This window comes from Eptesicus fuscus, chromosome 8 (assembly GCF_027574615.1).
Source record: "Eptesicus fuscus isolate TK198812 chromosome 8, DD_ASM_mEF_20220401, whole genome shotgun sequence".
NCBI classification, from domain to species: Eukaryota; Metazoa; Chordata; class Mammalia; order Chiroptera; family Vespertilionidae; genus Eptesicus; species Eptesicus fuscus.
Window position 1 is genome coordinate 7,995,662 of NC_072480.1, and position 26,694 is coordinate 8,022,355.

The following is a 26,694-nucleotide window of genomic DNA, read 5'->3' on the forward strand; positions in this document are numbered from 1 at the left end:
GTCGCTATGACGTGCGCTGACCACCAGGGGGTGCACGTGGAACATGGCGGGCGTCGGCAGCAGGCGCAGAGCATGGAACATGGTGGGCGTCGGCTGAGGCGGGATGGTGGAGCAGGTGAGCGCCAGACCATCGCAGGGCTCCAGGTCACTGTCATCAGGGTGAGCCTCTGGTGGTTACTGAAAATTCTTTGCTCCCGCGTGCCATGGTCCCGCCCGGCGCTTGCACCTGCTGCCAGCCCCGGAGCCGCCTTTCACACCCGCTGCCGGCGCTCGGCGCCGGTCCCAATCACTTGGCACCTTCAGTGGGTGCGAGGGGCAGCTGCCAGCCCCAATCGCCCCTGGGGGCTTCTCCACCTTCCCCTGCTCCTGAGGGGTGATTGGGGCAGCAACCGCCATTTGCAGCCGCTGCTGGCGCTGGCCCCAATAGCTCCACACCATCAGCAGGTGCGAGCGGGGCTGTCAGCACGTGGGAGCAGCATCGGTGGGAGCAGGGCTGCCAGCAGACAGGGTATTGGGGGCCGTGGCAGGAGAGGCCAAGCAGCGGTGTGGAGGATGGGCCGAGACTCGCCCCTGTGCCCACTGCAGCCTCACAGCCCACTGTTCCTTTCAAGGTGCACGAATTCATGCACTGGGCCCCTAGTATCAATAATAAAGAAAACATGAACAAATGTACCAAAGAATGAACAGGCAATTCACAAAAGAGGAAACACATATGTTCATCCTCATTGGGGATCCAAGAAATGCAAAACATGACCATGCACTCATTTCAATGGATACAGTGGAACTTGGTTTCTCCAACTTAATTCCTTCTGGAAGGCTGTTAGAGAAGCAATTTGTTCGAAAACCAACTTGTTCTTTCCCATTAGAAATAATGTAAATTGAATTAATCTATTCCAGACCCCCAAATGATTTTCTGTTTTAACCTTTATACTAGTATATACAGTACATGTCTAATGTGCTGTTTAATTTGTAAATAAATACTTAAATTTCTCAAACCACCTTCCCCCCACCCCCAACTAGGAATTTTTAATCTATCACTGCCTCCGAAATTCTATCACTGGCTCACCACTCTTCCTTTATCCAATCAACAGCAGTTTTTCTACCTATTCAATTGCCTGTGATTGCTGTTTTGTGAGCACTGTCACACCCTTAGCCACATTAGCACTCTTTTTTTAAAAAAAATGTATTTCTTTTATTGGTTTCAGGGAGGAAGGGAGAGAGAGAGAGAGAGAGAAACATCCATGATGAGAGAGAATCATTCATGGGCTGCCTCTTGCACTCCCCCCACTGGGGATCGAGCCCGCAACCCGAGCATGTGCCCTTGACTGGAATTGAACCTGGGACCCTACAGTCCACAGGCCGACACTATCCACCAAGCCAAACCAGCTAGGGCAACATTAGCACTCTTGATGGCCTCTTTAAGTTTTAAAATTGTCAGCAACTAAAGCATTCTCTCCTTTGTTTGTTACCGGAGAGATGCTTTTTGTCATTCTGAGGTATCAGCATGAAAGTGTTTTCAAGTCCAAAATGGAAGTTTTGATCTACAATCGAGACATTTTTTCTGTGAACAGCTTAGTTGAGAACCAAACTGTTCCAGGTGGGAGACGTTTGAGAACCAAGGTTTGACTGTATTTGTCTAGCAGCCATGAGACATTGCTTTAAATAAAGCTGTTATCAGTGGAAGTGGCATTCTTGGGGTGCCTCAGGGAAAAGAATTTTTTGAGGCCCCCACAGGAGGATGGGGTTTTGCGTAAAGCTTTGCTGATGATGTGAAATTAAGGGGGTTCCCATCCAAGGTCCCATCTCTGTACCTCTCACCATGTAAGAAGTCCAATTTTGTATTCAGCAGGGCCAGAATTAAGGCCACTGCCCAGAATTTCTGTTTTATATTAAAGTCCAGTCCAGTTCAGCATCGGGCTAGCTTAGCCTGTGTTCCCAGCTGCAGTCCATTGTGTATGGGTTCTGCATGGCCATGGGCCATGTGGCTGCTTAAGGTCACATGGCTCTGAGAGAGAACAGGAAAGCACACTACTGAGCATGGGCCACGGAGCTAGAGAGCCAAGAGCAAAGGAGAACAAGAGAGAGGGAGCTCTGGGGATTATGTATTCCCCAAATCTCATGGGCTTGCTTTGGGGTCCACCCCACTAGTCAATTGACTCTTCTCCAGGTTAGACTGACAGGCAAGTACTCCCCCCGCCCCTTCACTCTACCCCCCTCTTTGTTCATCCCTTCCACCGGTAGTTCCCTGGGGAGTGTGAAGCTGTAGGTTCCTGATGAAGATGCCTAGATGACCATGCTTATAATGTCTGGGCTCCCCTTTGCTCTCTTCCTATTATTAATATTAATATTAATATTAATAAACTAGCTAATTATGTCCTGATAAGGTTTTTTAAAATATCTAAGCAGTAAATATTAAAGAAGTAAATTATGCAGAAAGACAGAAGATGATGATTTCTGTGGGGGGAAAAAAAAAACCTAGAGCAGCTAAGGGGGATTAGGTATACCTCATGGAATGGATAGATAAGTTGCAGTAGTAGGCATTACTGAAAAGGGGAGATCTGAGCAAAGACTTGAAGCAATTAGCAGAGCAGATATGTGGGGAAGAGCACTGTAGATACAGGGAACCGCTAGAGACACGCCCCCAAGGTGGACATGAAACTGGTATTTTTAAGAAGCTGCAAAGAGACCAGGGTATCTTCAGGAGGAAGAAAGTTGAGTAGAAAAAGAGAGGGTGGAAGGGAGCGGACACATATGAATAGTGAAAACCTTAAATGTTGAAAATGAACCCAGGTCATGGAAGGAAAGGAGAACTAGACCTGGGCCAGGTGGAGAGGCAAAGCCCAGGAGGAGGCATTTTAAGTTTTAAGTGTTTCTGGGTAAGCATTGGGTAGCTGTGCCAGATAAAATAGGCAGTTGGGGGATAAACTCCGTATGAAGAGTGGGACTTAGGGAGGCATGGGTGATGATCTGTGAAGGAATGATAGGCATTACCCACCAAGTAAAAAGGAAGAGACAAAGCATAATATCAGAATACTTTGATGGGAGTAGAGTGCAGCCTTGTTACCAACCAAAGATGGAACCCAGAATTCCTGGAGCTGTGGAAAACAGGCTTTGTTGCAGAGATAAAACAATCAGCAACAGCAGCATTACAGGAGAAGCAAACATTAATTATTTGTAACTAGAGGCCCGATGCACGAAATTCGTGCAAGGGGCTTGGCCCTCGTAGCCATGGTGGCTTGCTCAGCCCTCGCAGCCCCGGCTTTGTCCGGAAGGACATCTGGAAGGTCGTTCGGCTGTCCAGTCTAATTAGCATATTATGCTTTTATTATTATAGATGTGCCAGCCACTTGGTTAAGTACATGAGTGATGTACTATAATGTTCACAGTGTCTTAAACATGAAGAAAGTGAGCCTTATCAAGGCTGAAGTTTCTTCAGGCAATATCACTTAGCCAGTATGTAGTGGAGCTTGGAGCCACATCCAGGAATCTACTGCAACAAGCCATGCTCTAACTCACTGCAGAGGAAGGACTTTCGCTGGACTTGGCCAGAACATACCCACAAAATTGGGATGGTTTTGATCAAATGGCATGGTGATAGCTCTGGGGCCCTTGTTGAAGCCAGAGGAGGAAAAAATGTTCTGGACCTGAAAGGCAGAAGCAGGAAATAGCCTGTGGCTCAAGCATGGCCTTATGCAATGACTCACACCGAAACTGTTGTAAAAAGTAGTGGTCTAACACCAAAAGCATAAGCAACCAAATAAAAAAATAGCTATATTGAACTTAATTAAATTTAAATTTTTTTGTGCTTCAATAGATACTGTCAAGAAAATAAAAAGACAACCCACAGAATTAGAGAAACTATTTGTAAATTATGTATGTAATAAGGGACTTTCTTATCTAGAATATATAAAGAACTCTTACAACTCAATAATAAAAATGCAAATAAGCAAATTAAAATATGGGCAAAGGATTTGGTTACACTTTTCTCAAAAGAAGATATGCAAATGGTCAATAAACACATGAAAAAATGCTCAACATTATTAGCAATCAGGGACATTCAAATTAAAACTGCATACTTCACACCCACTAGGATGGCTATTACCAAAAATACAGACTATAACAAGTGTTGGTGAGGAAACAGAAAAATTGGAACCTTCATACACTGTTGAAGGGAATGTAAAATGGTGCAGCCACTTTGCAAAAGTGTGGCAGTTCCTCAACAAGTTAAACATAATTACCATGTGACCCAGCAATTCTGCTCTTAGATATGTAACCAAGATAATTGAAAATACATCCATGAAAAAACACGCACACAAATGTTCATAGCAGCATTATGCATAATAGTCAAAAGTGGAAACAACCCAAATGTCCCTCAACTGATGAATGGATAAGCAAAATGGAGTGTATTCAAACATTTGAATTTTACTCAGCAATAAAAAGGAATGAATTATTGATACATGCCACAAAATGGATGAACCTAGAAAGCAATGTTAAATGAAAGAAGCCACTTACGAAAGACCACCTATTGTATGATCCCATTGCATGAAATATCCAGAACAGGCAAATTTATAAAGACAGAAAATACGCTAGTAGTTGTCTAGGGTTGGTGGTGTGGTTGTGGTGGTGGTGGTGGTGGGGTGTCAGGAAAATGGGGGTGGGGTACGGAGGTTTTTTTTGGCACGATGAAAATGTTTTAAAATGGATTGTACCTGACGGTTACACAAATCCATGAATATATTAAGACCATTTAATTATGTGTTTTAACTCGATGGATTCTATGGTTTGTAAAATATTTCAATAAATCTGTTATTTAATAAAAAAGTAATGGTCTAAAATCTCAGACACATTGATACCTATTAATATCATTACCCAGAATTTTGACCTTGTGCAAATCTATTTGAGGAGCACACACTGAATATCTGACACATCTTTATTATTCCTTTCTACAATTTTGATAAAAACATGTCTGTGTATGTCTGCTGTCTTCTTCTGGAGGGCAGGCAGAAGAAAAGGTCCACAGGAGAGAATGCCCACCATATGCCTGACTTGAGGGCTGAGGGCTGAGGTAGGCAGTGCCCAGAGAGAGCTGGGGAAAGCACAGGGTTCAAGGACTAGGTTTTCATAAAGAAGGAAGTATGCTGCTGCAGTGTGGGAGAGGGTATGGTCTCCCCAGGAGCTCCCATCCAATGTGCTTCCCATGCTTAACCTCTGTTGTCATCTGAACCCATGGTTTTTAGTTTCTACAGTGTTTGCTCATTCTTTAAGTGCTTACTAGTAGATGCAGGAAAGTCAGAAATGAGTAGATATTTGAATGATTTTTCACAGTTTACTTATATGATTAGTTCAAAATTACATCTTTTTCTAAGTGAGCATGAATGTATGAGGCAGGTAATAATCACATAGTGACTTTTACTCAAGTTTCCCAAGTGTTTTAAAAGTGCTCATCTCGTCCGGCTGGCATGCTCAGTGGTTGCGTGTTGACCTATGAACCAAGAGGTCACGGTTCAATTCCCAGTCAGGGCACATGCCCGGTTTGTGAGCTCAATCCCAAGTGTGGGGTGTGCAGGAGGCAGCCTATCAATGATTCTCTCTCATCATTGATGTTTCTATTTCTCTCTCCCTCTCTCTTCCTCTCTGAAATCAATAATAATATATTTAAAAAAATAAGAGTGCTCATCTAGCTTAGAATATGATTTGCAAATATTTTCTCCCATATTGTAGATTGCCCTTTACTGTTGATCGTATATTTTAATCTTAGAAGGAATCATTATTTTATTATAATTTAAAACTAATTTTAGTGTGACTTACTTTTTAACCATTTTATTAAGGTATTTAGTGTGTTAGTATACAACTCAATGAGTTTGGGTGTAAGTATACATTGATTGTATCATTTTATGCACAAGTTTTAAGTTTGATATAGTCCCCTTGCATTTTTATTTTTGCTGCCTGTTTCATATGTGCCTTTTGATTGACCTTGGGTGTCATATCTAAGAAATTATTGCCAAATTCGATGTCATTAAGCTTTTCTCCTGTTTTCTTCCACGAGTTTTATACTTTGGGGTCTTTTATTTAATTTATTTTGAATTAATTTTTGTATATCAGCTAAGATAAGGAGCCAGCTTTATTATTTTGCATGTGGAGATCCAGTTTTCCCAGCACTATTTGTTGAAGGGACTGTCCTATCCCCATTAAGTGGTCTTTGTTCCCTGGTCAAAGATCATTTGACCATATACATGGGGGGTTATTTTTAGGCTCTCTTTTCTGTTCATTGGTCTACATGTCTCTCTTTATGCCAGTACCACACTGCTTTGATTAATATACTTTGTAATATTTTTATATAAGGAAGTGTGAATCTTCCAACTTTGTTCTTTGATTTTGACTTTATAAATTCCAAAATAAATATCTTTAATTAAAATTTGGTGAGAATTCATTATATTACAATCATTTGGACAGATGTTCATAGTCAACTGAAAACGCAATGATGAGCAAATAAGGAAGTTATTGGGCATTTGAGATAATTTACTTAGTTTTAAAATGTAAATTTCATTTCAATCATAAATTATACAGGTTTGTTACTACATTATCCAATTTTACAAAATAATTGCATCTACCTGTCCTCTATATACTTGATCTGTAAATTTATTCTCCAAACCTCTGTTTTTGTCATAGAAAAGTTGAAAGTTTTCTATAGAAAAGAAAATTGCTTGAATTCTCACCATCAAGAAATAATCACTGTTAATATTCAATATATAATTTTTTTTCACTGCTAATATATACATATAAATGTTGTTAGCTGCATTGGTAAATAGTCTGAAAGAATCTATACCAAAGTGTGTTTGTATAAAATGGAATTATAATATTCACACTTCTTTTTTCACTTAATGATACGTTATGAATTAAAAAATTATGGATGGTAGATCTGCATCATTGTTTCTGAAGTACACCTTTTATTCTTTTGCCTTGGTTCCATCGTCGTTGGTCATATCTAATGTTGGATGTTGGGATTGTGCCTAATTGGCTTCTTTTCTTTTATTAACAACTAGAGGCCAGTGCACGGATTCGTGTTCTTTTGGATACATTTCACAAAATGAAATTATTGGGTAAAGGATGTAAATAAACTATTTGAATTCTGATGCTGTATTGCTAAATTGCCCTCCTGCAAGTGGCAATTTCTATTCCCACTGGCAATATATACATGTGCCTATTTACCTAGCCTTACATCAACACTTCCTCAATTTTCTAAGTAAAAACGGTGTATTTTCATTGCAATAGTTATGAAATAGTTACTTGAATAATGATGAGGTTAAATATTTCAATGTTAAATTTAAAAATCAATGGCATCATTCTTTTTAGTTTTAATTATGAAAACTAAAAATTATGAAATGTTAGTCTTTTGGGAATTAATGTTCTTTGCCTGTTTTTTCCTTTCACCTTAATGATTTTTAAGTTTAATGTTACAAACTTAAGTTATAGAAAATGCTGTGATCAGAACTATTTTTCAATTTTCTTTTGCCCATTAACTAGGTTAATGATACTTGGTTTTTGCTCTTCAGTTATCTTTAATATTCTGTGTGTGTGTGTGTGTGTGTGTGTGTGTGTGTGTGTGTGTGTGTGTTTTCAAAGCTGAAAGCTATTAATCTCTTCCTTCCTGGCTCCTGGGTCATTTTCCATTTATATTAATATTAATTAATCTTGTCATGCCTAGAAAGATGTCCCCATATCAAAATTATATAAGCACCTCACTACATTTTTCTATTGCTTTTATGGTTTGCTGGATTCTTTGGTCTTTGATTTTCAAATGTTAAAAACTAGTACTTTATTTATAAGGCATTTTATCATTTAAATTGATTTCATATTCCCTCACCAGCACCCACTCCCCCAATATAGAAAATGTGAGATTAAGTAAAATCTACAAAGTTATGTTTAGTGGAGTTGGCCTTTCTTAAGTATTCACTGCACGCTCAGAGGTCTTTCTAAGGATGTCTGTCTAAGATAGTACTATATTTAAGACTTTGAGAGCTTTTTTTTTTTTTTAACAATAGAATTGGTAATGGAGACTGCCAGTAATTTATGTAATCTGTTCACTGCAACTGTGAGCTTAGATAAAAGAGCTAACAAGGATTATTTTCCTTTTTTCCTCTAGGTTTTATAGGAAGACAAAACTTGTTGGTTTTCAAGACATGGAGTGTGTACCTTGTGGGGACCCTCCTCCTCCTTATGAACCACACTGTGAGTGAACTCCATACAAACACAGCAAAAGGGCTCTTGGCCTTTAAAAAAAACAACCACCTTTGTTCCATTGGCAAATGGAGCAAAATCTCTCTCTCCTGTGGGGCTTATAGTGGGCACTCCTTTATCAAGCTTTCAGCAGGACATAAAGCTCTTTTGTTGTGTGCCTCAGCCAGAAAACTATGTCCATTGATTTGAATCTCAAAGTGAAATACAGATATTTTGTGGCTGCTGTACTCCATTCAAACTCTTATCTTTTCATATGTGTGTGTGTGTGTGTGTGTGTGTGTGTGTGTGTGTGTGTGTATATATATATATATATATATATATATATATATATATATATACTAGTATTATATATATCATGCAACTCCAATGAACTAGGTGGTCTAAATCCTAATGCATAATGTTTTTGTGCCATGGCCCCATTAATTCCTGTGTTTTCCCATCTTAGTCCCCAGGCACTGTCATGTGGTGTCTTCCATTCCAGACACATTCCTTTCCATGAAATTGCCTGCCCTAATTAATGTATTGTTAAATGGAATCTTAGTTCACTTCATTCATTTCTTTACTTTTCTCATTTAATAAATAAGAAGAGAAACTCACTGTGTACTGGGAATATAACTGCAAATTGTGCCTTTTTATATTTATATTAATATTAATTAATCTTTTTGACCATACTTTTCCTTTAGATATGAAAGATATTTGTTACAAGTTTTATGAACTTGCATTGATTTTTGAATGGGAATCCTAAGTACAAATCTGGCCAATGAAAACCAACAGGTGTTGGGCCAGGAAAGAAATCAGCAGGTGGCTCAGCTCATGCTTGTCTTTGCTAAGCAGGGCTGTAGTGAACTGTGTTTCACTGTACACAAGAAATAGCAGGTTTAGGCAGAGGAGGCAGGAGGGCTTTTATCCCAAGCGTAGGTTGCTCATACCTTTCTGGGGAGCATTGGTAAAATCAATGTTTATATTTAGGGGTTGTTTTGATATAATTTTCAATGCATGGGATTTCCTCTTCTTTCTGTGACAAAAGTCTCCTCTGAACTAATTGAAAGTCATTGCATTATTTGGTAAGGTCACATAGCACTTGTGTTTCCCCCCAGTTCATGGACTTTTGTATTTTATAGTCCATAATATTATTATGCCCTTTATCAAATACATTACTTTTTATTCTTCCTTTGAAGTGATAGAAAAGCTGAAAAAAGAAAAAATGCGGACTCTGACTTTTAAAGAAATGTATTTTGACCCTCATTTTTATAACATCCAAATATTCACCAAATGATTCATTGCAATTAATGAATGTAATCATGAATGTCTGTTATGTATTAGTCATCATTGGGAAACAATTTGTTTTACTCAATACCACATCATCAGCCCACATTTGGAAGACACCAGGTCCAGAGATGTTAATAACTTTTCATTGCTGGCTGGTAATTGGCAGAGACAGTATTCAAACCTAAGTCTGTCTAACTCTAAGTGGTATGTTTGTTCCACCACACTCTACTGTCTCCCTAAGAAAAACCAAACTATCTAATCTGTCCTCTGTTGGCTGATGTAACTGCTTCATGTTGACTTCTTCTTATATTGTTTGTTTCATAATTAATGAAAACTCTAAAAATCTAACATAGAGAAGATCTTGAAAGAGCCTTTTTATGCTACACAACCTATAAAATGACATGTTCTCTTGCCAATTAAAATGGGGTAGCAACTTGGTCTTGCCGGTGGGTCAGCTCAGCCATCATTTTGTCCAGAAGGCAAAGATTATGATCTTCATCCCAAACTACCGTGAAAAGATTTAGTAAAGAAATTGGTATTAATCAATTTAAAGTTGGAAAGTTCTGGGTTAATTTTTTCTGTTTAATAATCTACTCATAAGTCTGAGGCACTGGAATTTTTTGCTTTCAGGGATCTGACTATGTTTGGACATCATAAATTAGCCTTCAAATGTAGATTTCACATTTAACTTTTAATGTCTTGTAAATCCCTACTTAAGTTATAATTTGAAAAGAAAATTAACTAGCTTAAATTATATTATAGACATATTTCTCCATATATGAAACGTTTTAGAAAGCAAAGAAACATAAATTATTTTTCAAAGTCAGAGATGTAGTGTGCACAGCTAATACTTTTTTGAATCATGAAACAAGAGTCTGGTGGTCTTTAGTGAGTGTTAATCCTTATTAAGTTCTGTAAAGGAAAGTTTGCTGCTTTTGGCACAGTTCTTGGGAATCATTCCAGAACACAACTAATCTCCTCAAAAGAGATCTTCACGTTTTGGGGGGAAATTATGTAAGGCGCCTTATGTTTTCATTTCTCCTACTTTGGGCTTTTCAACTTATTCACACAAAAACTGCTTCTTCGGTGTTTTTTTGTTTGTTTGTTTTTTTACCCCCATGAGGAGCTCCTATATTATTTAGACTCCTAGTTAGCTATAAGACAGTTATGGCACTCAAGCTACCTCGAGTAAAGGACACAGGCAGTACTGAGAGAAGCAGGAACTTTCTAGAACCCAGGGGTAGCCCTTGCTTGAAACCTCAGGCAGCCATAGAGTCTGGAGACCATGGTCCCCTGCAGCCTGAGACTCTGAGCCCTGCATTAGCTCTACACAGCCACTTGCTCAGTCTGCAGGCCTCTCTTTATACCTCCTGGTTTTCCTTCATACTTTCACCAGACTGAATTTGTCTGGACTTCCCTCTTTCAGCTCCTGAAGGACAAAATCTGATTGGTCTAATTAAAAACCATTGTCCTGTGAGGCAGAATCTTTTCCGTTTACCTGTTGAACAAACATTTAAGTGCCAGGCACACAGTGAAGGACAGATAGACCCCAGTTCTTTTCTTCAGGGAGGGTATAGCATAGTGGAGGAGTTGTGAAATAACTACTCAGAGTTAAACAATATTGAGATACAGCACATGTAGAGGCAAAATTGTGACTGCTTAGTCCCTTTTTTGTAAGGATCCAGGGTACTCTAAGTGTGAATAATGGGTAATGACGTAGGAGCATTAGGGAAGGCTTTGAGCTGTGATTTAAAAGATCAGCTAGAGGAGGATGATCCTGAAAAGGCGACTAAACAGAGGGTCCAGAGAAGTCTGGGGAAACCAGGGGAGTATGGTGGCCTGGAGCATACTGGTGGATGCTGTATGCAAGTTGAGTCTGTTGACACTGGAAATGCTCTTTTCACCTTGGAGGTCTTTGATGACATTGACAAGAACCATTTTAATGAGTAATGAAAATGCAGTCACATTAAAATGAAACAAAAAGTTAATGTAAGCAGAGAATGGAGACCATTATAGACAACTCTGAGATGTTTGCCTGTGAAGGTGACAATGGAATATGCAGACAAGGGAGGGATTTTGTTTTATTTAGTTTTCTAGGTGTAGACACATCTGCATGTTTTCATATTGAGAGAACAAAAGAATAACCAGGCACATAAGGTTTGTTGGAGAAGGATCCTGAAGCTAAAATGTTCCCTTGGCCTTATCTGGGAGGAGGAAGAGATCTCTTCCATAATCTGGGAAGGAGCGGGTGGGGGAAGATAAGCATGAGCTTGTCATTCAGTGATGAGGCTGAGAGGTTCCTATACCCTGCTTCTGTGTGTGTGACAGAGAGGATACCCTGTTCCTCTGAGGCAAGGAGCTCAGAGGCTGGAAGAGCACAGGTGTTTGAGGTTCTCATTACAGATAGTGGGAGGCAGGTTGATTAGAGAAAATAGCGAGTTTCCTGGTAACAAGGGTCCAGCTGAAGTCTGTGGTCATAGTAGTACATTGTGTGATCCTCATATGATAACTTAAGGGGCTTCTGTGGGGATGACTCAGGCCACCTCTGAAACAGCCCCAGCATATGCATAAGTTGCTTCCTAAATATATAGTAAGCTACAAACAAGTTTTTAAAAGGGATGACTGTGCTAATAACACAAGAATAATTTTAAATTAATGTAATTCTTTTTTTGGTATTGCTATAATACCTGAAGCAAACCAAAGTCACACAAGATTGAAAACTTCTCATGTATCTGTCAACTTTCCAGGGTGCCACCCCAAGTCCATACTTGTCTACGACTGGTGTACCTTTGGCCAAGTGACTTACTTAACTCTCCTAGGGCAAGGTTTTGTCCCTGTAAAATGGGATTACCTACCTATGAAGGTTGTTGTAAGTACTGAATAGTCAATATATGTAAGTCACCTGACATAGTGTCTGGCAATGAGCAGGGTCTCCAATCTGTTGGCTCCCTTCCTTGCTCCCTCTATCCTGCAATGCTTCTTGGGTTTTGAGATCTTATCTCCTGGCATTTGGGGGGACTTGTTGTCTTGAAAAATAACCGAGTAATTGCCCAGAGAGATTTGGTATTCAACAGAGGCAGTGGTTCAAAGAAGACCAGTGAGCTAGCACTGCGTGTATAAGTGCCCTACTCAACAGGAAATGGCATAATAGGAGATTGCCAGAATTTCAGCCATCAGATAACTAATAGGTTCTCTACAGCTGAAATTTGTAATAAAGTGTCTAAATGTAGGTTTCTCTCTTTGTAGGGCATACCTGTATTCCTTGTAAAGTGATTTTGAAAACAAGAAAGAAGTTTCTATCCATCATGATTTATATTGCCCCACTTAAGAAGGCCTCAAAAATGTGGCATCTATCAGAGTCAGTAGAGTAGAGCAGAACACAGTATGAGACCTATTGCTGCAGGTTTTGGATTCACATTTAGGCTCAGCCTTCTACGGATGGTGTAACCTTGGGCAAATCATCTCACTACTTTGAACTTCCATTTACTCTTTGTTAGCAGATCTTAGACTGAACTATATGAGATAGTGTCCAGAAGCATACCTGCCACAGAGTGAACTCAGTAACAACTATCTGCCTGCTGGCTTGCTCTTTTACAAATAATGGCTGCATCTGTACCTTGGCCTGCCCTGACCAGGCATGCTCTGTGGAAGGTATGGCAGTTGAGATTGGTCCCATACGGGGAGGATCTCATGATGCAGTTGGTTTGATGTTTGTCTTGCTGGTCTTTCACCTCCAGAAGTGGGTGAGCGATGGAAAATACCTGGAAAGAGGCTGCAGTGGATTTTTGTGTTTGTCACTTGAATGGCTAGACTACTTAGGCTGATCTCTTTTCTCTTTGCCCCATTGCCCAAGGCCTCATGCCCCATGCCCAAAGAGCATGGGATTTAAGCTCCCCAACCTTCCAGATAATGATGGATATGTGCATTTAATTGATTAGGTCACCCATAACCTCTTTGCCAGTCACTAATAGTGTTAATTTATGAGAATGACTGGTTGGTCATGGAGCCCAGGGTCGATCAGTGACATCATTGGAATTTGTAGGTGAATAAAGGGACCCTTTCCATAGAAACCCTTGCTTCATGCTTTATTCCTCTTTGAGCCTCACTTCCTAGTAACATGTGCCCATTCAGAGCATTAAAAGAAATGGAGAAAAACACACAAAAAATTTTAGAACTACATTCTGCCCTGTGTCTGATAAGAAATGCAGATTTTGTCTGATTTCTTTTAGCAGTGTTTACTTAATGTGGAACAAACACTGGTTGGAACAAATGGTTTTGAAAAAATTCAAAGCTGTTTTCACCGAAGTCCAGCTTTATTTAAGTGTGTTTAACCTAGATGTTTGCTTTGTTCTTGGGGGCTTTGTAAAACAAGCCATGTGATTACAAAGAGATAAGCGATCAGATAAGTGGCTGTTGTGGGGGTAGGGGTGAGGGTGGGGGAGAAAAGCAGCTCTGTTGACCTGAAACTATTTAGGAACTTTCCATGGCTTAAAACTCAAGAAACAGCAGGTCTCTGTATCAACAAGTAATAAATCACATTACTTAAAGTATTAAAATGTTTTTATATTTTAAGTATTTAATAATTATTTATTGAGTAAAGTACCAGGCAGGTGTTTGGATGACGGGTTTTAAGGCTCCTGTTACCCACATTGCTGCTCTTCACATCTCTGTAGGGGCCTTTCCTATTTACTCACTAATGAATTGATACAATGTGTGTATGTGTACAGAGGTATTACTGTTTTTGTCTCTTGACAGGCAATGTTAAATAATTTTAAAGTAAAGGTACCTTGTAAATGCCTCTTTAAAAAAAATCTAAAAGGAAATAAATTGGGAGTGTTTGAAATAAATACCAATATGAGTTTTCCAGTTTTAAAGGAGGGGTAGAGGAGGTGAGAAGGAGGAGGAAGAGAAGGGGGAGGTGAATTACAAGTTGACTTAGCTTTACCTGAATGATTTAACCAACTAGATTCCTGAAGTGAAGAAACCAATTCCTGGCATCCTCCCAGCAGGTAGTACTCTGCATTCTGGGGTATTTAAACACTTAATGAATCTAATCACAGTGAATGCCTATATAATGGCATGCAGAAGAGATGCATGAAATTCAAAAATATTTCACATTTGTTTTGGAAAAATTATGTGATTTTTATTGTATCTATGTATGTTCTTTTGCTTCTGCAGCAGAGTTCTTCTGAGTTTGCTGATATTTAGTGGCCTGGCTTTCCAGAGGACTTATTAGATCCTCTGCAGGATAAAGATGGGTCCACAAAGCCAGTATGAACTAGTTAAGGGTTCAGTTTACTGAAGGTTTTCAATAGTCTGTGGTCCTCAGGCCAAGACTCCTCATTCATTGTCCGGCTAGGTCTTGTGCGGATAGAGCCTGCTTTGGGGATGGTTTGGGGGAAAAGATGAGTGCTGCTGAGCGTCCTGAGCAAATGGTTAAGTCAGTAGAGATAGGGAGCTTCCTAAAGAGAAGTCTTAACAATGGAGTTCTTTCCTGTTAGACTTTCAGGGTGGGGAACAGGAGGACAGTGAGATCAAAGAGAACTTGGTAAAACAGCCCAAACAGCCCAAGGTTTATGGCAGACAAATCGAAAAGCCAACATTTGAAGCAAAGATTCCCTTTGTTTTCACTAATTTATTTGTTGGTTTAGGGTACTATTGCTCTTCTCTTTTTCCCACTGCCCATTGCTCCCTGCATGTCTTTTATATCATCCTTTCTTTTTGTCAATAATCTGTAATTTCATGATTTTATTGAAAAACAACTTTAAAGTAACACTGGTAGTAATCAGAGGCAGCTTCTGTGGAAACCAAAGAAACAGATCTTGTTGCAGAATCCAGGCATTGGAGCACTTTACTGAATGCCATTGAGCCCTCCCATGGAATCCTTTTATTTTTATTGCAAGCCTTGTTCTGCCAAACCAAACAACCCTGGTGAAGGAAAGGAGAAGAGTGGGAAGAAGCTAATAAAGGCAGAGAAATGGATGCAGTAAGAAGTGAAAAGCTAGACTGCAGTACAGCAGGGAGGAGTCAAAACACAACAAAAAGCAAGCCATAAGTACTTCAAATACACTATAATTTTGTGCCATTGAGTGTAGAGCAAACAGACCCATACAGCCTAATGATCGACCCCTAAAGTTTTCTCTCTAATACCACTCAATACAATAATTATAGTTCTCATTATTATTCTGGACATGAAAAAGGGTTGGGGGATGATCAGATTACAAATTTGTTAAGAAAACTATTTATTTTAGAATGATTTACTTCAAGCATAATCCTTTTAAAAGTTTATTTGCTTATTAAGGCAAACAACTGTTATCTGAAAATTTATTACAGCAAGGTCCTCATTTTCCAAGAATGTTAAAAAAAATAGCTGGGCAGTTTAAATGCCATAGCCCCTTTAGAAAAAAAATATGTGCTATAAATGCAACTGTGTTGGATGATTACTGATTTCAAATATTTATCTTTACTTAGCACTAGTTTCATTAAAGTTATAGAAATAAAAAATTCTTAGAAGTTTCTTAAACTCTTGTTCTGTACATTCATCCTTTTCTCCCAATATAAAACTGTTAAATATTGGTAAGCCATTAACTTTGTTCCAAGTGAAGAAAAGTATAAGTGCTGACTGAATCAGTGGCCCTGTGCCTTGAATCTGGGGTGCTTTGGAGAGTTCTTGTTGGTTTGTGGTGGTCTGGGAGGCAGGGGCATCCTGAGTTGCCGATGACAGGCCAGAGGCTTTGAGAATAGCAGCAGTTGATTATTACCTCGTCAGCTATAAATCTAACTTCTCTGCCTTTATCTTCAGTCTCTTTTAGACATTTAAAGTCAATGAGCTGGTTTAAATATTTACTCATGAAGAAACAGGTTGTGGTTTGTTAAAGGGCATCACTAAATTAAATGAATGTTAGATTAAATACAATTTATTTAAAAATATGTAATCCAGCAGGCCTGTATCATTAAGTTGTGGACTTTTACAAATGAACAGTGATTTGTCTGTGTACCCATTAAATGCTGAATTTTGTCTTTTTTTAAACTTAAAATTTTATTATTATGTATTTGTTTCAGGTGTACAGCTTAGTGGTTAGACATCATATACTTTACATAGTGTTCCCCTCGATATTTCCAGCACCCCAACTGGCACCATACATAGTTATCACAATTATTATTGACTATTTTTCCTATGCTTTACTGGCCATGCCTAATTTTTAAGTAATGTCTTCTACATTGTGAGGTGCCACAATCTTTCAGCTAACTCTCAGGCCTTCAGAAAAATTCTTTTATACCCCAAAACTGTGTTTGAAGACTGAAGTAGATGTATTTTATACATGGTGAAGCTATGCATAGAGAAGGCAGCAATTACAAGAAACAAAATGAGTGCAGATCATAGAGATGGATGGAAGGTGAATTTTGTCTTTAAATTATTTTCTGCAAGATCTTCAGTATCAAACTTAAGAAAATGTAATTGAAAAGCAGTCATTTCTGGGAAGGTTTGTAGTGTTCATAGGAAGCATGCTTTTCTTCAAAATGAGAAAAATTACTTTTTAAGTTTGTATTGGGCTGTTTAACTCAGGAGACATGTCAGGGAATATGTTCGGAGTGTCTAATGTTAGCCTAGATCTCAGCAAAATGTATCATAGAGACATTTCTCCCATGTTGTAAATTACCTGCAGATGAGTTTGTCCTTTCATTCATTGATCAATATATTGAACTAGAGGCCCAGCACTGGTGGGGTCCCTTGGCTTGGCCTGTGCCCTCTTGCAATCCAGGACCCCTTGGGTGGTGTCGGACTGCCGGTTTTAGCCCGATCCCTGCAGGCCAGGCCAAGGGACCCCCACCAGTGCACAAATCCGTGCACCAGGCCTATAATATGCATATAAGATCTTGGGTTAATCTCTTCCTGCTCTCCCTCCTACCCCCTTCCCTCTGAGATTCATCAGTCTGTTCCATGTTTCCATGCCTGTGCATTGAGCATCTGCCCCCTGGTGGTCAGTGTGCATCATAGCTACCAGTTGAACAGTCAAATGGTCACTTAGGCTTTTATATATATAGATGCCTACTGTGAGCACTGATGTGGGCACTGAGGAACCCACAGGGACAAACACAGACTAAATTCCCAGTCCTCAAGGAGCTGACATTCTAATGCTTCAGAATAGGGGTTTATTTAAAATAAGGTGGTCAGAGAAGGCCTAAATAAGGTGAGCCTAGGACAGGGCCCTAAAGGAAGGGAGGAGGGAGAAAGCTGTAGCTATAGGGAGCAACCCACTTAGCAGAGGCTGCAGCCCAGTGAGTGGAGAGGATGGACTTGTGGGGAGGGTGTAGACTGAGTAGGGCTTGTAGGCCACTGTAAAGACCTGAACTTTACTCTTGGGGAGATGGAAAATGTGAACTACAGGAATGACATGACTGACTGAAGTTTTAAATCTTCTGGCTGCTATTGAGCATAAACTTCAGGGAAGCAAGGAATGAAGCAAGGTGATTACTTAAACACAATTATATTTCGCTGATACAATAAATGTACACACTTTGAAGAACCAGGCTTTCCACCCTTTTCTCAATAATTATTAGTTTAATTAATTTAATTTAATTGAAATACATTTAACTTATTTAATTATTCATTATATTATTAATATAATATTTATGTTTGCTTGCTCTGTGTGATGTCAAAGAAGATTGCAGAATAGCATCTGGTTAATTTTTTTTTTCTAAACTCAGGCAAAACACAGATTTGGAAGAGGTTAACTTAAGATTTTACATTGTACCATAAATTTTACTTCATCATAAATGATTTCTATTCTTTTTAGGCCATGGAGACACAGATAAAGATATGAAAAATAAAATCAGGGGGGAGCTTCTAACTTCTAAAACAAATTATCACTGAAAGGACACTTTCTCATAACTACCTCATTTGATCTTCCCAAGACTAATGCAAACCAATATCAACTTGATTGTTTTTTCTGGGATTACCTAATTTAATTTTCACTGTGAAGAGGGCTAGATTTTGAGTCCTGGTCCTAACACCTAACTTTCAGACAAGTTACTTAACTTTCCCGTGCCCTAGTTTTTTTATGTACAAATAAGAATCTAATATATAAAAGGCCAGGGTTGTAATGACCCATCACAACCAAAGGCTGACCAACCCGGAAGTCCTTCAGTCAGCACTGGGTTGCCATGGCGACCCAGCACTGACTGCCCAGCTGCAGCTTGTTGACCCAGCATTGACTGCCCAGGGGGCTGAGACCCAGAGAGAGAGGCAGGGTCTAATCTACAGCTTCAGTGGCAGCTGTTGATCAGTACTTGCCTCTCTCTTTCTCTCCCTCTTTCTTTCTGAGCTTTACCAGCAGCCAGGCTTTTCTTTCTCTCCCGGCCTCCATGGGGGCTGCTGTTAAGCCCCGCCTCTCTGATCAGGCCCAGAGATAGGCCTGGAGATGCTGACTGGCATAGGAACCAACCAATCTGAACCAAATGTGGGTGCTGTGAAGAACCAATGGCTGCCTAGGAGGCGGAGCTTTTGACGTTGATTGGCATAGGAACTGACCAATCAGAAGCAAATGTGGGTGCTGTGAAGAACCAATTGCTGTCTAAGAGGTGGAACTTTTGACGCTGACTGGCATAGGAATCGACCAATCGGAACCAAATGTGGGTGCTGTGAAGGACCAATGGCTGTCTAGGAGGTGGAGCTTTTGACATTGATTGGCATAGGAACCAACCAATCAGAACCAAATGTGGGTGCTGTGAAGAACCAATGGCTGCCTAGAAGGCGGAGCTTCTGACGCTGACTGGCATAAACACTGACTAATCAGAGACAAATCTGGGTGCTATAGAGAGCCAATGGCTGCCTAGGAGGCAGAACTTTTGACACTGGCATAGAAACCGGCCAATCAGAACCAAATTGGCCAGCAGAAGAGGGAAGTTGGAGGCGAGATCAGGCCGGCAGGGAGGGCAGTTTGGGACAACCAGGCCGGCAGGGGAGGGCAATTAGGGGTGATCAGGCTGGCAGGCAGAGGCAGTTAGGGGCAATCAGGCAGGTGAGCAGTTAGGAGCCAGCGGTCCCAGATTGCGAGAGGGATGTCCAACTACCAGTTTAGGCCCCACCTCAGCTATGGGAGAGGATGCAGGCTGGGCTGAGGGACCCCCCCCCCCCGTGCATGAATTTCATGCACCGGGCCTCTAGTTATAATGTTAAAAGAGGAATGAAGCTTTGGTTGAATTCCTGAATCTTTTTCATGTTCCAAAACTCCAGAAAAGTGTGTTCTTTCCAACCTAACCCAGAGTTCTGTTTTTTATCATAAGTTCTGCCAACTGTAAAATTATAAGTAAATTAAGCAGTATTAAGTCTTCTGGAATAGGAAATAGCAAGAACCACAGTGTAAATAAAGATTTTCTTTTCAATTTAGACCCAGTCATATGAAATCATGCATACACACACACGTGTTTCCCCCCCACCCCCATAGGAGGAAGCTAACAGGTGGAAATCATTTGAGTTTCATCATCTTAGAATAATTTCACAGAACATTACTTCTTTTAATACTGCAGTGAGATAAATAAGAGTTATCCACTTTACTAATAACAGGGAACCTGAGAATTACAGGACGTAGAGTCCCTAGGTGAAAGTGTGCCTGTCTTGACTGTGCCTTCTCCAAGGTGAGATAAAGTGAACAAGACCATGCTTTCATGTGGACATAGAGTCCAGGGCTTTAAATGGAGCCTGGCACACAAAGGGTTAAGCAAAGTCTGTGCAGGAACAGGGAGGGCAGCAGCCCAAGTTTCATATCTTTGTTTCAATTCCCAGATGGCAACCTTGTCTGTTAGTCCCAAATGAAGCAAAACTATTTTTGAGCTTGTGTATCCTTCAGCACAGATGTTCAAGGCCATAATAATGTGTTTCTTTTATGGTGTCTTTTCTGTTTCTTGGTGTAGAAGTTTAAAAGCTTCATTGTTTCATCAGTCAAATAAACACAGCGAAACCTTATAGGAATGTGGGATAATAAAAAGAAGAAAAACACCCTTGAAAGCAGGAAAGCATTATTTTACTTGCTCATGTTTGCAGAGAAATTCTGTGGGCAATCTGCTACCATTTTGTGGCTTATAATTATTTTAGTGTTAATTATGGTATTTATCTTAATTATCAAACCAAACAGTTATACTTAGGATCCACCAAATGCCAAAGAGAAATCTTAAAGTAATGCACTTGCTCTGGCATAACAGACTTTCTCTGATCAGCACATGGCAGTAAAAGTCTTTAGTCCATCCCATGGCCCCAACTGTGGGCAGTGGTGGCCTGTTGTTCACCTCCTGCCTTACCAGCCACTGTCTGCGATAGCTGCCTTCTCTTCTTTCTCTTTCTTGCTTTCTTTCTTTTCTCCTTAACAACATGCATGATAATATTTGAACTACATGGTTCTGGTGGCAAACAGATCAGTAGGCCAAGTGACCTGGAAGCAAGATTAAAAACAGTAGAAACTGGAGGGGGAAAAAATGGTGGCTGAATAGGCAGACCTTTCTTGCACCTCCTCCCAGTGCCAGACTGGAAATAAAACTAAATTGGGGAACACTCACCCTGAAATACCAACTGAGGTCCAGCTGAGGAGGGGACTTATGTAAAGGAAGGACAGAAGGCACCTGGAAACTAGTAGGAAGAGTGAAATTGCTAGAGGGGCTGACCTAGCTTCCACAGTGGCAGGCTGAGAGTGAAGAGGAATCTCTCAGCTATGGGAGGGTTCTTTCCCTGAGAAGATCAAGGCCCAGAACCCAAGGTGGGCTCCATAGCCCAGAGCACCAGAGCTGAAACCAGTGGTCCACGTAACATCCAACTATGAAAGGCTGCCCAGGGGACCAGAGCTGGTAGACTGGAGCTGGTTTCAGAGAAAACCTCAGTTTTGTGTTTTGTTGTTGTTTATTTTTGTTTGCAGCTACTCACCCAAGGCTTTGGTGGAGGGAGGTTGGTGTGGACTCTAGGTACCTAAGGAGAAGCTGGGGTGGGAAGCATTGGAGAGAGCTGTGGAAAAGCAACAGCCTGGATTCCTGCATTTGGTCATTATACCCTCCCCTAACCAAAACGCCCATTTTCCTGAGAGGCACCAGCCCCTCTCAGAAGCCACCGCTCAGGAAAAGGAAAAAAAAAACAAACACAAAAACTTGCCCTAGGTGATACAGCCCACCACACCCTTAGGAGCCCTGCCTACCACACTCTGCATCTTGACCTTTTCAGAGGGACAGCAACAGAGGCCAAGCAGTCTCAGTGACTGAATTAGGGGTGTGGCTGTCCCAGGAACCTCACTGGTGCTTCCTCACACAGGAGAGCTAATAGAAACTCCCAGTATCCAGCTGATCCCACTGGACTGCATACAAGGATCTCCACCCAGCTGAGGGCAGAATAATATTCTGGGCCACTCACAGAGTAGCACTGGGACAGGGAAACACACACACCACTTTCCCTGAAATCTGAACAGCACCTCCCCCTTACAGGAGACCCAGAGGTCTATACTCCCGATTCTACCTAAAGCCCTTTCAAAACAGACTTTTGAAAGATTAAGATTGATAGTTGGCTGGCAGGTGAAGGTGGACAGAGGCAGAGCCTAGGGAACCTGAGGAAGTTTGTTGACCCAGCCCTGGGTCTGGTGTTTCTCACAAACTGGCCTTAGAGTGCACCTTGGCCCCTCCCACTCAGCAGCCAAATCCTGTGGAGACACTCAGAAACTGTAGATTGCTTGGAGCTTCAAACAGGTTGCTGAAAGCCAAAGGAGGACAGTTTCTGACAATAAGTACCTCCCTGGGGACCCAGAATTAGCAGACAGAACAGTTAGCCATAATCATCAGTAGAGCAGGATCCAAAGGGAGTTCCCAGGAGGCACTAAACTGCTGAGACAAACACCACTTCACTTTTTTTTCTTTTTTCTTCCCTTTTTTCTCTTTTTAAATATATCTTCTTTCTCTGTTTTATTGATTTTCTATTATTTTAGTCTCTGTTGTTTCTTTTACATATCTAATTTTTCTCTTCCCATTTCCTATTCTATTTTTCCTTTTTCTCCTGATTTCTCCTCTATTTTCCTTTTCAATTTTTTTCCTCTTTCCTATTATACCGTTTTCCTTCCCCTAATCTTTATTCTTATTTTCTTTATTCATTATCTCCCATTTCATATTCCTTTTTCTTCTCCCCCTTTTTTTTCTCCTCATAATTTTTCTTCTCTCATTCTTGCTCTCTTTTCTATTTCCTAATTCTCTCTTCTTTTGTGGTTTTGTTGTTGTAGAGGGTCTTGTGTATGTTTCTGTTCTGTTTCTTTTCTTTCTTGTTTTGTTTTATTTTATTTTGTTCTATTCTGATGTGATCATGGGTGAGCCTCAGTCAGCCAGCCTTAGAGGATATTCCATCCACAAATGGGACAACAACATTCAAGACCCAAATACAACAAGAGAAGTGAAATAACCCAAACAAGGGGCATTCCTAGAGCACCCAGTTCAGGAGATCTAAGAGACAGCACCTACTACATAAGACCACTCCACAAAACATCTACTACATAAGACCACACCGTAAAGACTAGGAGACATAGCAGTTTGATCTAAGACATAGAAACAATACAAAGGGACAACAAAAATGGGGAGACAAAGAAACAATGCCAAAATGAAAGGGGAATCACCAGAAAAGGAACTAGATGAAATGGAGGCAAGCAATTTGTCAGATAAAGAATTCAAAGTAATGGTTATAAGGGTGCTCAAACAACTTAGTGAGAACTGCAAACAACTTAATGAGAACTTTATGGAACTTACTGAGAACTATACCAGCATAAAAATATAAAGAAGTAGAAACCATGAATAAGAATCAGGAGGAAATAAAGAATGACATAGCTGAAATAAAAATACCATGGAAGGAATTAAATGTACATTGGAAGAAGCGAAGGGCCCAATCAGTAAGTTAGAAGACAAGGTAGAAGAAAACACCCAATTGGAGCAGCCATTTGGAAAAAAAATAAAAAATAAGAGGAGAGTTTAAGGGAGCTTTGGGACAACATGGAACATAACAACATGCACATTGTAGGGATAACAGAAGGAGAAGAATCTGAGCAAGCAATAGAGAACCTATTTGAAGAAATAATGACAAAAATTTCCCTAACCTGGTTAAGGAAAAAGTCACTAAAGTTCAGGAACCACAGAGTGCCAATCAAGCTGAACCCCAAAAGGCACACACCAACACATATTATACTTAAAATGGCAAACATTAAAGACAAAAAAAGAATCTTAAAGACTGCAAGAGAGAGACAGAAAGTTACCTACAAGGGAGCAACCATTAGACTGTCAGCTGAGTATTTAGTAGAAACACTTCAGCTCAGAAGGAAGAGGCATGAAGTATACAAAATGATGAAAACCTAGGGACTGAATCCAAGACTACTCTATCCAGCAAGGCTATCATTCAGAATTTAAGGTGAAATAAAGAGCTTTGCAGACAAAAACAAAACAAACAAACAAAAAAAACTAAAAGTGTTTATTACCACCAAACCAGAAATGCAAGAAATTATAAAGGGACTATTTTAAGAAGAAGAAATAGAGAGAGAGAGAGGAACACAGGCATAATGGTTTAAAATGGCAAGAAATAAGTACCTATCAATAATACCCTTAAATGTAAAGGGTTTTAATGCTCCAACCAAAAGACATAGGGTAGCTGAATGGATAAGAAAACATGACCCATATATATGCTGTCTACAAGAGATGCACTTCAGAACAAAAGACTCACAGGATAAAAGTGAAGAAATGGAAAAAAAACTTTTCCATGCAAATGAAAATTAAAAAACAAAACAAAAAACCTGGGCTAGTGATACTGATACCTGAATTGGTGAGCAGGAATTCTTCCTGGGAATGTGTCTCACAGAATAGAAGAATGAAACTGGACCAGAGGAATTCAAATAAAGCAGGAGTTTATTGCAAGCAAACACAGCTCCCCGCTTGGGGATGGAACCCAAATTGGTTGCCCTGGAAGCATTCTGCTCTTCTCCTTATATCTGCTAAAGGCCCACTCTTTGTCTATCTGTGCCACTCTCTGATTGGTTCCTGGCCTTTTTGCAACATTTTATTTTGCACTTGCAAGAAAAACATCCTTGCTTTAAAACACCCTACTTTTCTGCTATCCATCCTGTTTTTCTGCTATCCTTTTTCTGCAAAACATTTTGTGGTTTCAGCTAGCTCACAATTCCCCCATCTTATTTTTTTTCTTTCTTGTCTCACACAGCACACTTTAAGCATTTCCTCCATCCTTACGTTAACTTTAGCACATTATGTCTTTGCTTTTTCCCCATAATTACATTATCTTGAAGGCACTGCATAAACGTGGTCTTTTATTAAGCTGGTCTATTGGAGGTGGGTGAAAAAAAATGTCTTCAAATGAACTCAGGTCCCAGATGAGTTCAGAAAAATAATTCAAGGCCCCTTTGGTGGCAGGGATATCAAGTAGGGGTGTGTGGACACATGGTTGGCAAGAAACGAATTTAGATCTGGTCCTACAACGTCTTCCCACTGCTGTGATTTTTGTTTTCCAATTCTCAAAATAATATATGCTCATTGTCAAAAAATTGTAAAATTCAGAGAAAAAGTAAACAACTTGCAATCAGTGTGATTTATGGAAATAAACTGTTCGTTTTGGGAAAGTGATGGAGAGGGAGCACATTAGGTCTCTGGCCCAGAACACCCGGCAGCAGGGTACCCCTGATTGATGGATTCAATCGGGGTTCAAAAGGCCAGCTACCCCAGAGCCTGGGACGCAGGGCCTTCTCCTTTTCTGCCACCTGTGCGGTGACTGGCACCTCCCTGGTGGGGCTTCCAGACTCCATCACCCGGTTCCTACAGTCCCCTATGCGTAGACCCTACCTGGGGACCTTCCCTGTAAGTGTCTACCGACTGAAAATAGATCCCGAGTTCGTCCCCGGCCCCCTTCACATTCTCCCCTTTCTGATTCCTCCTTCTTCCATCTCTTTCTCTGTCTACCTAATTCTGCTTGAACTCCTTTCAATACTAATATCTGAAAATATATACTTCAAAATGAAGGCCATAAAAAGAGACAATGAAGGCCATGTCATAATACTAAAAGGATTGATACAACAAGAGGATATAACGTTGGAAAACATATGCATCCAATATAGGAGTAACCAAATATATTTAAAAAAACAACTTCTGGAGGATTTTTTAAGGAGAGATCGACAGCAATACAATCATAGTATAGGACTTTAACACCCAACTGACATCCCTGGATTGATCTTTTAGACAAAAAATGAACAAGGAAACAGCAACCCTTAATAACACACTAGATCAAATGAATTTAATAGACATTTACAGAACATTTTATCCCAAAGCTGCAGAATATACATTCTTCTTATGTGTATATGGTTCACTCTCAAAGACAGACCACATGTTAGGACACAAACAAAGCCTCTACAAATTCAAGAAGATTGAAACCGTATCAAGCATCTTCTCAGATCTCAGTGGCATGAAACTACAAATGAACTACAATAAAAACATTCAAATACATGGAGACTAAATAGGGTGATATTAACAATGAATGGATTACCAATGAGGTCAAGAAAGAAATCAAAAACTTCCTGGAAACAAATGAATATGAACACATAACAACCCAAAATCATGGGACACAGTGAAAGCAGTCTTGAGAAAGAAGTTCATAGCACTACAGGCCTACCTCAAGCAACAAGAAAATTTTCTAATAAACTATGCAACCCTACATCTTAGAGAATTAGAAAGAGAACAACAAGAAAAGCTCAGAGTAAGTAGGAGGAAGGAAATACTAAAGATAAGAGTAAAAATAAATGACAGAGACTAAAAAATCAATACAAAAAAATCAATGAAACCAAGAGCTTGTTCTTTGAAAAAATAAGCAAGATTGATTAACCTTTAGCCAGATTCATCAAGAAACAAAGAGAGGACCCAAATAAATAGAATCAGAAACAAAAGAGGTGAAGTAACAACTGACACTACAGAAATACAAAGGATTGTAAGAAAATACTATGAACAACAAGCTGGACAAATGGAAAATTTTCTAGGAAAGTATAATCTTCAAAAACTGAATCAGGAAGAAATAGGAAACCTGAATAGGCCAATAACAACTGATGAAATTGAAACAGGAATAAAAAAACTCACAGCAAACAAAAGGCTTGGTCTGCTCAGCTTCTTCCCATGGGAGTTTTACCGAACATT

The 26,694-nt window shown here is 40.0% G+C and overlaps 1 protein-coding gene across 10 annotated transcripts in view; it reads left to right on the forward strand.

The window, feature by feature from the left end:
* TNFRSF19 (TNF receptor superfamily member 19) overlaps window positions 1-26,694 on the forward strand; it is a 157,795-nt gene that overhangs the window by 45,220 nt on the left and 85,881 nt on the right. For all 10 annotated transcript variants that reach the window (XM_008159477.3, XM_028136330.2, XM_054719746.1 and 7 more), the window contains one exon: window positions 8,144-8,229. In XM_008159477.3, coding sequence (XP_008157699.2) covers window positions 8,144-8,229 — 86 coding nt within the window. The remainder of the gene's footprint in view (window positions 1-8,143; window positions 8,230-26,694) is intronic.